Here is a 13006-nt window from a genome sequence, read left to right on the forward strand (position 1 = left end):
TCATTCCATTCTTTTGTCAAGAACGGGCAAATCCATAGAGACAGACAGTAGATTAGTGGGTGCCAGGGGCTGGGGGCAACGGGCTTGGGAGACATGACGAATGAGCACAGAGGTTTTTTTCTGTGGGGGGTGATGAAAATGTTCTAAAATTGAACGTGGTAATGGTTTCACAACCTTTTAAACATACTGAAAACCACTGAATTGTTGAAACACTTTAAATGCGTGAGTTGTACGGTGTGCAAATTCTAGCTCAATAAAGCTGTTTTTAACAAAAAGCTATGTTTTAACCCAGCTGCCACTGCTTGTCCCACAGGTGGATAAGGTGGTTCAGATGTTCGAGACCATGATGACCCGCCACACGACAATGGTGGTGGGGCCCACGGGAGGGGGCAAGTCCGTGGTCGTAAATGCCCTGTGTCAGGCCCAGACCAGGTGAGTATGGCCTCCTCGGGGAGGGCTTTGTTGCCACGGTGGTTTCACGGTGAGGTCGGTGGCGGTATTACCTAGTCCCACTTTGCTCTCTGATTTCCTGGGAGGTTACGTTTGTCCCAGACACCCCGCTTTAAACCCGGAGCATCTTTTTTTTTTTTTAACTTTGGCCGCGCCACGTGGCTTGTGGGATCTCAGTTCCCTGACCAGGGATGGAACCTGTGCCGCCTGCAGTGGGAGTGCGAAGTCCTAACCACTGGACGGCCAGGCAAGTCCCAAACCCAGAGCATCTTAACTTGTTTTATTGCTGATTTAGTTGATATATTTTAGAAGGCAAAGCAGTTAGCCTTTTGTGCATCAGACTGTGAATAGGTTTATTTGTGAAATGAGTATTTCAAAAACTATCTTATAAGGATGTTTTGAAAATTAACTTAGGTCGTATTTTCTTGGCGTTCAGATTGCTCCTGTAAAGTCGGTCAGGCCCCCCGGCCGTTAGGCGACACTGTTATGGTATCAGAGTGGCCAAAAAAGTGTCCCCTCCCCAAATGCCTTATCATCACCAGCCCTGCAAGAGCTATACTACTCGAAGGAAAAAGTGATTTCACACTCCTAATATAGAATATCACAAAGACCTGTGGTGAATCGATGCCCTTATACTGAATATGGGTTTTCTGACTTCTCACCTTTCTCCTAAGCAATAGCTGCATTCCGGAAAGATTTCAGTGCACGCTGACGTTCCAGCAAACATCTAAATCAAGCCTTATAATCTTTGTGACTTTACCAGTTCTAGTAGGCTATAAAATCCAATTGAGTGACAGTCGTTCCTTCTTCCTTCTTATGTTTCTCGTGAGATAATCAGTGGACGATGGCTTACTGATTTTAAGAGGGTTATTCCATAGCCATCCTGTATTTCGTTCTGTAATTAATTCATTGTTAGATAATTTATAGAACTGTCACGTACAGATGTGAGTATAGGTATGCCACGATTATTTTTATTTATTTATTTTGTTAATTATAAACTATGTTTTGTGTGAACTTTAGTTTTCTATAGATGAGTTAATCCCACGGCACTGCGGGAATTTACAGGCATTATACTGGGAAATACCCTGTCTGCGTGATTTGTAAAGCCAGCAACGCAGGGCAGATGTCGTTCTGTAACTATGAGGGACTGAGCGTCGGGAGTCCAAAGGTTTTACGTTATCCTGGTGACTATAATCTCCTAACACCCGTTGTGAAATATTTGCCTGAGTGTGCCATGTGCATGAATATGTAAATACACAAACATGAAATATACATGAAGGTTAGCGTCTGTTGCCCTCAGAAGTCAAAGCCGTGTTATCAGTTCAGACCTCACTTGTGTTGGGGCCACGTTCCTGGTGAAAGGTGGTTCCCTTGTGTTTAGCACAAGTCATTAACAGAGAGTGGGAAGCCCAGTGCAGAGTTTGGATGGTTTGCATTTTAAATTTTGGATTGGATCGAAAACACAGGGGATCTGATCCCCCACATGGGTGACCTAGATTGTGCTCCTAATGCGTTTAGTCTGCCCGAGCCACGGCTGAAGCCTCTCCTTTGATTTAGGCTCGGGCTGGTGACAAAGCTGTATGTCCTGAACCCCAAGGCGATGAGTGTCATAGAGCTCTACGGCATCCTGGACCCCACCACCCGAGACTGGACAGATGGGGTGCTGTCCAACATCTTCAGGGAGGTCAACAAGCCGACGGATAAGAAGGAGCGAAAGTGAGTATCTTTGTAGGGAGGGAAGAGCCTGGGTGGGTTCATAGTGAGTTAGCCAAAGCTTACAAAGAAACAAATGATGTATATAGTATTGTAGTTTCATGCTTGGAAGCAAACAGACTCAGGGGGCTCTGCTCACGAAGGGCCAGGTACCACCTCAGTGCTGTTTATGTGTTGTCTAAATCACGCTCCTTGACTACGATGGATCCCAGCTTACCATGGAGGAAGCTGAGATCCAAGGAAGGGGAGGAAAGAGCTTGCCCCAAGGCCAGGGATTTGAACTTGGGACATCAGAGTCCAAGCCCTCAAACGGGCACCACACCAGGCTGCCTCTACGGCAAGGTACGTCAAGGAGAAGCGACAAAGCATCGTGGAAAGTGCTGGAACACCCTTCAGAGCTGCACTTTCTCACCTGCAGGCGCGGTTGAGGCTGCCTGCCCTGCTCCAATCACTGCCCACCGCGGTGAGGGTCTAGTGAGGCCGGGAGGGGAAATGCTCTATTGGAACATCCAGTAAAAAGCATTCTCCGGTGTTAGTTGCTCCCGTGACACCTGTCAGGTAAACCCAGGGATGATCCTGATTGTATATTCTAGTCCAACCCCATTAATTAAAAATCCCTTAAATAACGAGTCTAACGTCTCAACTGATGACTTTTGGAACAGACTCTTTTTAGCAATCCTCTCCTGATTCTGGATCAGTCCAGGATTTCACACTGTGCTCGGTTGTCCTATCGCTTTGACGTCTTCTAATTTCAAGCAGTTCCTTAGGTTTTCTTTATCTTTCATGGCCTTGATGTTCTGAAAGATTCCAGGCCAGCTGCTGCACAGAATACGCCCTCAGTTTGGGTTTGTCTGTTGCTTTCTCGTAACTGGATGCAGGCTACATGTCCTTGCAGGAATCTCTCAGAAGGGACATGGTGCCCTTCTCAGCGTCTCATCGGAAGCACGTGATACTGGTTTGCCCCCTTATTGGTGACTTTAACTTCGATCATCAGGTTAGGGTGGTATCTGCCATTTTTCCTTCTGCAATTGATATGCAAGGTGTGGGGAGATACCCTAAGACTATGTAAATACCCTATATTCCTCGTCAAACCTTCACCCGACGGTTTTAGCATCTATTGATTGTAGCCTGAATCTAGTCTTCCTACGATGCTATAAAATGGAGACTTTCTTTTGGGACAGTTGGTGAAATTTGAACATGGATTGTATATTAGCTAACAGTAGTCTATCGATGCTAAATGTCCTGATTTTGATAACTGTACTGTGGTTATATTAGAGAAGGTGTTTGTTCTTAGGAAACGCGTGCTTAAGCATTTAGGAATACAGGGCGTCATGTCCGCAACTTATTTTCAAATGATTCAGGAAAACAGAGAGAGAACAAAAGAGCGTCCACGGGGCAAAATTAACAACTGCCCTCTGGTTGGAGGGCATATGGTACTTCTTTGCACTCGTCTATTCTTGCAACTCTGTAAGTTTGAAATTATTTAAGATAAAAGAAGTTAAAAAAAATACTGGAAGAAAATAAACCAAAAGGTTAATGCTGGAAAAATCCAACTACTCATATCAGTGAATTAAACGGAAGCAATATCAAATCAGCATTCCAGCACAGTAGAATCCCCCTGTCCAACTCAGTCTCCCTCGGAGCTGGGCTTTACTGTGATGTGACCCACTATAGCCACAGAACTGAAGGGTCACGTAGCTTGAACACCGGAGGCCCTGAAGCCAAAGTAGATCTCCTGCCAGGAAGGATGGTGTGTAAACCAGGGCTTTGCAAATGCAGATGTTCCTAGGGGCCCAGCAGGTAGCATCAGGGAGTGAAATGGGCCAAGTTACATGGTGTATTAGCTTCTGCAGGGCCTCTGTAACAAATTACCATTAACTGGGTGGCTAAAACAATACCACCCAGAAATTTATTCTTCATCATTTCTGGAGGCCAGAAGTCTGAAACAAAGACGGGGCAGCACTGCCTCTGAAGATTCTAGAGGAAGGTCCTCCCTTGCCTTTGACAGCTTTAGTGACCCCAGGCATTGCTTGGCTTATGGCCGCATCCCTCCAATCTCTGCCTCCATCTTCACGTGGCTTCCCCCGATGTAAGGATACTTGTTGTTGGATAATCCAGGATGATCTCATCTCAAGATCCTTACCTTAATTATATCTGCAAAGACCTTTTTTCCAAATAAGGTCCCACTCACAGCTTCTGGATAGACCTATCTTATGGGGGCCACCATTCAATCCCGTACACATGGGTATATGAAATCCTTTTAACTTGACCATAAGAGGACTAGGTGTCCAAACCAGCGGTAAATAGCAGCTGATGCTCAGATTTAAGAAAAGAATGAGGTGGACTGAGACACTGTGTCTTCATGGGCAGCTACTACCAGCAGCAGCGCATCGTTCCCACGCGGGAATGCAAGTCTGTACTGTCAGACCTTCCTGTTTGCCAGGGAAGAAGGGAATCCAGATTGTTGGGTCAGGTTTCCTGATTCTTAAATGTTGGTGACTAACTCGAATAGTTTATATATATATAAACTATTGTAAGCACCAAGTAGGGTGCCCTATCTCAGATCCTGGTTAGAAAACCCTGTGGGACTTCCCTGGCGGTCCAGTGGTTAAGACTTCGCCTTCCAATGCAGGGGGTGCAGGTTCGATCCCTGGTCGGGGAGCTAAGATCCCACATGCCTCGTGGCCGAAAAACCAAAACATAAGACAGAAGCAATATTGTAACAAATTCAATAAAGACTTTAAAAATGGTCCACATCAAAAAAAAAAAAATCTTTAAAAGAGAAAAAAAGGGGCTTCCCTGGTGGCGCAGTGGTTGAGAGTCCGCCTGCCGATGCAGGAGACACGGGTTCGTGCCCGGGTCCGGGAAGATCCCACATGCCGCGGAGCGGCTAGGCCCGTGAGGCATGGCCGCTGAGCCTGCGCGTCCGGAGCCTGTGCTCCGCAACGGGAGAGACCACGACAGTGAGAGGCCCGCGTACTGCAAGAAAAAAAAATGAAAAGAAAAAAAGGAAACCCTGGGAAAAGACGTTCAACATGAACAGGGAGGTTGCACCAAGCTCCATAGTTGGAAGCCTTACATGGCTCACGTTTCTCTGGTTGCTGCAGGTATATTTTATTTGATGGTGATGTGGACGCTCTGTGGGTGGAGAACATGAATTCTGTGATGGACGACAACAAGCTGCTGACGTTGGCCAACGGTGAGCGTATTCGGCTTCAAGCACACTGTGCCCTGGTCTTCGAGGCAAGTAGTGATGAAAAATAATTTCACATAGGTCTTTCTTTTAATTAAAATTTAAAATGTTTATTTTTTAACTTTTAATTTTTTATTTACATTTGTAATTTTTTAAATTTATTTTTGGCTGCTTCGGGTCTCCGTCGACACGCGTGGGCTTTCTCTAGTTGCATCGAGAGGGGGCGACTCTTCGTTGCGGTGCGCAGGCTTCTCATTGTGGTGGCTTCTCTTGTTGCCGAGCACGGGCTCTAGGCGTGCAGGCTTCGGTAGTTGTGGCACGCGGGCTCAATAGTTGTGGCGCACGGGCTTAGTTGCCCCACTGCATGTGGGATCTTCCTGGACCAGGGATCAAATCTGTGTCCCCTGCATTGGCGGGCAGATTCTTAACCACTGTACCACCAGGGAAGTCCCTAAAATGTTTATTTTTAAAAAAATTTATTTTATTGAAGTATAGTTGATTTACAATGTTGTGTTGATTTCTACTGTTCAGCAGAGTGATTTAGTTATACATTTATATACATTCTTTTTCATATTCTTTTCCATTATGGTTTATCACAGGATACTGAATATAGTTCCCTGTGCTGTATAGTGGGACCTTGTTGTTTATCCATCCTATGTATAATAGTTTGCATCTGCTAATCCCAAACTCCCAATCCATCCCTCCCCCATCCCCCTCCCCCTTGGCAACCACAATTCTGTTCTCTATGTCTGTGAGTGTGTTTCTCTTTTGTAAATAAGTTCACTTGTGTCATATTTCAGATTCCACGTATAAGTGATATCATATGGTATTTGTCTTTCTCCTTCTGACCTACCTCACTTAGTATGATAATCTCTAGGTCCATCCATGTTGCTGCAAATGGCATTATTTCATTCTTTTTCATGGCTGAGTAGTATTCCATTGTATATATGTACCACATCTTCTTTATCCACTCATCTGTTGATGGAAATTTAGGTTGTTTCCATGTCTTGGCCATTGTAAATAGTGCTGCAGTGAACACTGTGGTACATGTATCTTTTTGAATTATAGTTTTGTCCAGATATATGCCCAGGAGTGGGATTGCTGGATCATATAGGAGCTCTATTTTTAGTTTTTTTAAGGAACCTCCATACTGTTCTTCACAGTAGCTGCACCAACTTACATTTCCACCAACGGTGTAGGAGGGTTCCCTTTTCTCCACACCCTCTCCCGCATTTGTTATTTGTAGACTAAAATGTTTATTAAAATAGCTATAAATATAGATGATTGAAGAAAACCCAAACAATGCAGAAGAATTTATGATGAGTACAACTCTGTTCTTCTACCTGCTGCCCTCATCATCCCTCCTTACTGTATCCCAGAGGTAACTCCATTTCACACTTGAGTTGTTTCTTCTGATGGTTACTCTACTGTCTAAAGGAACCCACTTTGCGTGCTATTTCTTCCTTTATCAAGGTTACACATTATCTGTTGACTGACTGCTATGAAAGTGAGGGTTCATCTTTTATACCATCAGCCCACCTCCCCTCCATAGAATACTATACTGCTAAGTCAGTTAAACCAGTAAACATATTTACATCATTATGAATTAGGAAATATTTACTGTAGAGCCAACTAGTATACTGTGATATACTTGCTGGCGAAGCAAGAAATCCAGGAACTGTGATGCATTTACTTTCTTTTAGAGCCATTTTTTTTTTTACTGGAGTTTATAGTTGCCTTTTTTTCCTCTCTCTCTCTCACTATTTGCCTTTATCTTATCTTCATTTTTCAAACTTTCTGTCATATCCTCTGAACCTGTTTCACAGCTGTGGTCCTGAGACTTGCTTTCACTCTAGCTTAGTGCTAATACCATTCCTAACTTGGCCTGCAAAATTTGTCGACGTATGAGTATTTATGCATATCATTATTTTGTTGACTGACTGAACGGTGTCTTTTTTTCAGATGAAGAGAGACTGGTGTGTTGATATTGCTGTTAGATGCATACTTACTAAGTTTCATATTCCCTGATCTCAATTATGTTATAAAAAATAAAGAAAAAAGACTGAAAGGAAAACACCCCAAAACAGTGTTTGTTTCTTGGTGGTGGGATTTTGGTTAACTTATTTTCTTCTTTATACTTTTTAATTTTGGCCAGATATTCTACAGCATGTTAATTTTCATATTAATTTTATGGTCAAAGAAACTTAAAAAGTGCTACATCAGAGATGCATAATCTTCCCGTGATAAACCTAAGTGTTCAATTAGAAACCTCATAAAAGCTGTGTTAACTGGGGTATGACTTGGGTTCTATGCATTTGTAAAAACTTTGTACAAGCAACGGCTTTAAAACACGCACTCCAGTTGTCTGTAGCTGTAGAAAACACTGATCTTGTTTGTTTCTCCAGGTTGGAGATTTACAGTATGCCTCCCCTGCGACTGTGTCTCGGTGTGGAATGGTTTACGTGGATCCGAAAAACTTGAAATATCAACCGTACTGGAAAAAATGGGTTAATCAAATACAAAACAAGGTGAAAATTATTCCCAAAATGAACTTACCAGTTACTAGTATTGGTGGCTAGTTGGATAAAAATAACTCAGAGGGATGTTTGTTGTTGAAGGCCATGACCTTGACCTTGACCTGCCCAGGATCTTGAGCACTTAATGTTATCAATAAGTTGGATAAAAACATGGAAGACACCCGGGGCTTCCCCGGTGGCACAGTGGTTGAGAGTCCGCCTGCCGATGCAGGGGACACGGGTTCGTGCCCCGGTCCGGGAAGATCCCACATGCCGCGGAGCGGCTGGGCCCGTGAGCCGTGGCCACTGAGCCTGCGCGTCCGGAGCCTGTGCTCCGCAACGGGAGAGGCCACAGCAGTGAGAGGCCCGCGTACCGCAAAAAATATAAAAATAAAAAAGTAAAAAATAAAAAACATGGGAGACACCCTTATTAGATTTCCAGATAATTCACAGCAGGTGGGATAGGTAGTGATTTTGATAGTCTAGACCAGGGAGCGACAAATTTTTTCTGTGAAAGAGTAGAGAGTAGATAGTTTAGGCTTTGCGGGCCATGTGGTTTCTTTGCAACTACTCAACCCCGCCATTGTGGTATGAAAGCGGCCACAGTACATGAATGGGCATAACAATATACCAATAAAACTTTATTTACAAAAACAGGTGGCAGGCCAGATTTGGCTTATGCGTTGTAGTTGGCAACCCCTTATCCAGCCAAGCCCAGGAGTTGGGAGACTTGTCTCTATTAGGTGCCCAGCACCTCCTGCTTTGCTCAGTTGGATGAATACAGTGTGTGAAGGACCTAGTTTGTCATGGAATTGAGATCCGATGGTTTCAGTTGACCTCAAACCCTGTGACGTATCACATGGCTGCTCAAAAATGTGTATTGTCTTAATGGTAGGCTTCATTGAAAGCTGCAGAGATAGATGTGACAGTCATGTGAACGTTGTGGCTTGACCACACCTGGGACACCATGACCACACAGGATGCGTCTCTAGAAGGACCACTAGGCTGATGGTGAATTGGAAACCAGGACATAATTACCCCAAAGAAGACCAAGGGAAACATGATGGGACCATTTGAGGCACACTGTCAAATGGGGGATGACCGCCCATTGCAATCCCTGGTGGTCATCAATGCCTTGGTAGGGAGAAGGACCTTCCACGGCTTTGCACGCTTTGCTCAATGACTGTGGCCATGTCGTTTGAGCTCTAAGGTAACCTGCGCTTTTCCTATCAAATGGGACCTTTTGTGGCACCTCCCTCCCAGGTCAGTGAACTCAAAGGCTTCACGATGAAATGAAAGAGCATTATAAAGGACAAACTTCTCTACAAATATATGAGTTATCAGAGTTTACTCACCTGCCAAATTTCTCATTCATCAGAAAATATTTCTCACCCCCTCTTTTTTTTTTTAATATTTATTTATTTATTTGGCTGCGCCAGGCGGGTCTTAGTTGCGGCACACGGGATCTTTAGTTGCGTCATGCGAACTCTTAGTTGTGGCATGTGGGATCTAGTTCCCTGACCAGGGATCGAACCCTGGCCCCCTGCATTGGGAGCGTGGACTCATAGCCACTGGACCACCGGGGAAGTTCCCTCTCCCCCCCTCTTTTTACAAGCAAAGCTTCCCACGAACTTCCATTTAAATAAAGGAACCCTTGAAAATGCTTTGAAATTCTGCTCTTTTATAGGTGGAGCAAGGTGATTTACAGAGTCTGTTTGAGAAATATGTACCCTATCTCATTGACATGATAACGGAAGGAATAGTGGCTGGAAAACAAGGAGAGAAGCTGAAGACAATAGTTCCGCAGACAAGCCTAAATATGGTAAGTAAGGATCTTTGTCGGCAAAAAAGAAATTCTTCCCTAAAGATGGACCCCCCCCCCCACAGTGGGCTTTCAAGAGGAGCAAAGATGCCAGATGGGTAAGTTCTAACATTGCCAGCTACTGACAAGGAGGACACAATACTTCCTTTTGTGACCCTGTGCAAGACAAGATACTGGGCTCCATCTGTTGAAACCAATATGGCGGGTCATATAGTTCCCGCCGCTTTGGGATCTGGGATCCCGGGATTTATGACCAGAACCGACCCTGGTGGGGATGTGTGGAATATATGGACGGACCCAGGTGTTTTCCTGTGAACCAGGTAACCCAGTTAACCAAGATGCTGGATTCGTTACTAGAGGGAGAAATCGAGGACCGCGATGTTCTGGAGTGCTACTTCTTAGAGGCTCTGTGCTGCTCTCTGGGCGCTGCCCTGCTCGAGGATGGAAGGGCTAAATTTGATGAATGCATTAAACACATCGCTTCTTTGCCTACTGTTGATACGGAAGGCGTTTGGGCCAACCCTGGGGAACTGCCAGGTAGGAACCAAAGGTAGCTTGTTTTCCTGCTCAGAATGTTTTTGGTTAGGTTTTTAAGAGGACGTGACCTTGCTTTTCCATATGTATGCCTGTGTGGGTTTTCCAGGTTGTTTGCTCCTGTAGAGAAATGTGCAATGGTCAGAGCACCCAGTGGTACCGTCAGGAGACGTTCAAATGTGTGAACTGCCATAGCAGAGCCCAGCTCCCTGGGATGTGGCCTTTTTTGCTGAGTCTACCCTTTTCCCCCCTAGCTTAGGCGCTAGCTTCCTTCACTCTGTTTAAGCTCTTTAAAATTTTCACATTGTGCTTGCCTTTGAAGTTCTTCTCCTTTGGGCTTCTCTCTCTTTTTTTTTTTCTCTCTAAAATTCCACCGCTTAATTCATCTGCTCTATTCCTGAGTATTTGCACAGGAGACAATCACGTGTGGATTTGCAGACCATTCATAGGAAATCATTACAGTAAGGTTTAACTGTTTGCATGAAGAATGTGCATCCTCAAAGAACCATATATGATGAAAATGTGGCATTCTCCAAGAACTATAGCTGACACTAGGATCCTTCTTTGTCTGTCTCTTAATGACATTTGAATATGGCTTGGCAGGGAGACCCAAGCTGTATCCTGTAATCATTACCTGGGCTGTTCTTTTTAAAGCGCAAAGTAAAATGATCGTAGGTCTTTCTAGTGGAGAGTCATTGAGCAAATAAAAGATGTTTTAAAAGTCTTTGGTCTTTGTTCGGACACCAAGGGAGGAAAGGGGGGGATGGGATGAATTGGGAGATTGGGACTGACATATATACACTAATATATATAAAATAGGTCCTAATGAGAACCTGCTGTGTAGCACAGGGAACTCCACTTCTCTGTACAGTAGAAACTAACACAACATTGTAAAACAACTATACCCCAATAAAAAAACCTCTATGGTCTTTTGGGGAGTAGATTGCTTGTACTTTCTTGGGACCCTGAGTCTCCTTTGGCGGCGGGCTCGGGGGGTGCTTCCCAGCTATGCATACCATGCCGGCTACGTGCTGCTGCCATCAGAGACGATGCTGGTCCCGGTCTGGTCTTTCTCCCTAGTTTGCTCTCGTCTTGGGGACTTGAATGGCCGTGTAGACAACCCCCTTCCAGATGCCTTCTGCACTCAGCTCCAGGATCCGGGTCCCTCGACATTATCCTAGCTCATAACACCTGGCACAGTTCTGTCTGCATCATAAATGCATACCTCCCAATCCCTGCTTCACAGTCGGCTTCTGTGATTCCTGCCACACGTGACCCCAGTTGGCCTCGTGGGGACCGTCCCCCGCCCCCCGCCATTCTTCCTACCACCTTCTGAACCTTCTGAATCCTCTTCTGCCGCCCTGTCGCTTCAACCCCTCTTGCCTAATTGCCCTTCTGTCGAATCTCTCTGAGAAAACCCAAGCCTGCTTTCTCTGCCTCTCCAGGGGCTGAGGGATACTGAGACAATCACACAACCACGAAGTCTGGCACCTCCATAAATTCAGTCTTGAACTTGAACTCCCTCTCCTGTCCCCACGGGGGCAGTTCATCTCCCTTTTTCTCCAAATCTCCACATGGCCCTCTCCCCTCTCTCTGCAGGTGACCTTCCTTCTTCCTGCAACAGGAAAAATGGACACCGTCAGATAGGAATTTTTCCAGCCCCCAACTTCTCCTGTCTCCTTTCTCAGGGGAGAGGAGACCAGCTCCCAGCTGGACCCGCCCTGTGCTTTGAGGTCTACCCACACCCTCCTCATCAGGCTCCTGGCTTCACTGGTTTTCTGCTCTTTCTCCTATATTTTCCATCTGTCCCTCTCTACCAATCCCATCCCACAGGCTCTCAGACATCTCTACCCAAACTGCTCCTCCCAAACTGCACATGCACTGCCTTCTTGTTACCGGATCTGGTGACCCCTTCTGGTCTTTGCTTCCCCGACGTTGTCCCAGCATCGGACATGGTACCACTTTCTGCCTTCTGAAAACGTTCTTCCTCCATCCTGCTCCATCCTGGCCATGCCCTCAAAGTCTCCTTTGTTGAGTCTCCTTCCTCTGCCCCTCCCTCACATCAGGATTTGGTCCTAGACCCTCTTTTCACTCTTAATGAGACTTTTCACCATGTCCACAGCTCTGACTTCCAATCCCCTCCCTTCTGAGCCTTTTCCTGGGTTCCCTAGCCCAGTTATATTTAAATCTATCTATCTATCTATCTATCTATCTATCTATCTATCTATCTATCTATCTTTATCCATCCATCCATTTTTATCTATCTCTATCTACTCATCCATCCATCCATCCATCCATCCATCCATCTATCCATCCATCCATCCTTATCTATCTATTCAATTAAGTTTCTGTCCAGGGAGCAAATAGCATTAGTTCATTTCAAGCATGAGCCAAAGCTGATCCTGTATTTCCATGTCCACGATCGAAGTGAAACAGACCACTGTTTGTTACAGGTCACCTTCCAACCTTGTTTGACTTCCATTTTGATCCCACACAGAAGAAATGGATACCATGGAATAAATTAGTTCCAAAGTATGTTCATTCCCGTGAGAGGAAATTTATTGACATCCTGGGTAAGTGAGAACCAAACCCTCGGTTTAAGCGTGTCTGGTTCTCGTTCTGTGAGGAAGGGAAAAAGATTCTGAGGTCCCTGTGGTACTCTGAGTCCCACCCGGAGTGCTGGTTGGGAGAAACTGAGGAACGTGAGCCGTGGACTTTTCCAAGAGGGCGGCACTTCGGATTCCTTTTATGTGCTGCTGGCTGTGCCTCTCAACTCTT

The 13006-nt window shown here is 45.2% G+C and overlaps 1 protein-coding gene across 1 annotated transcript in view; it reads left to right on the top strand.

Annotated features, from left to right (window-relative positions):
* Positions 1–13006, top strand: part of DNAH10 (dynein axonemal heavy chain 10) — a 147108-nt gene that overhangs the window by 81663 nt on the left and 52439 nt on the right. Inside the window, exons 38-44 of the mRNA XM_079942214.1 lie at positions 314–432; positions 2008–2166; positions 5271–5406; positions 7762–7884; positions 9560–9694; positions 10015–10231; positions 12682–12801. Coding sequence (XP_079798340.1) covers positions 314–432; positions 2008–2166; positions 5271–5406; positions 7762–7884; positions 9560–9694; positions 10015–10231; positions 12682–12801 — 1009 coding nt within the window. The remainder of the gene's footprint in view (positions 1–313; positions 433–2007; positions 2167–5270; positions 5407–7761; positions 7885–9559; positions 9695–10014; positions 10232–12681; positions 12802–13006) is intronic.

The sequence above is a fragment of the Stenella coeruleoalba genome (genome assembly GCF_951394435.1).
Source record: "Stenella coeruleoalba genome assembly, chromosome: 14".
NCBI classification, from domain to species: Eukaryota; Metazoa; Chordata; class Mammalia; order Artiodactyla; family Delphinidae; genus Stenella; species Stenella coeruleoalba.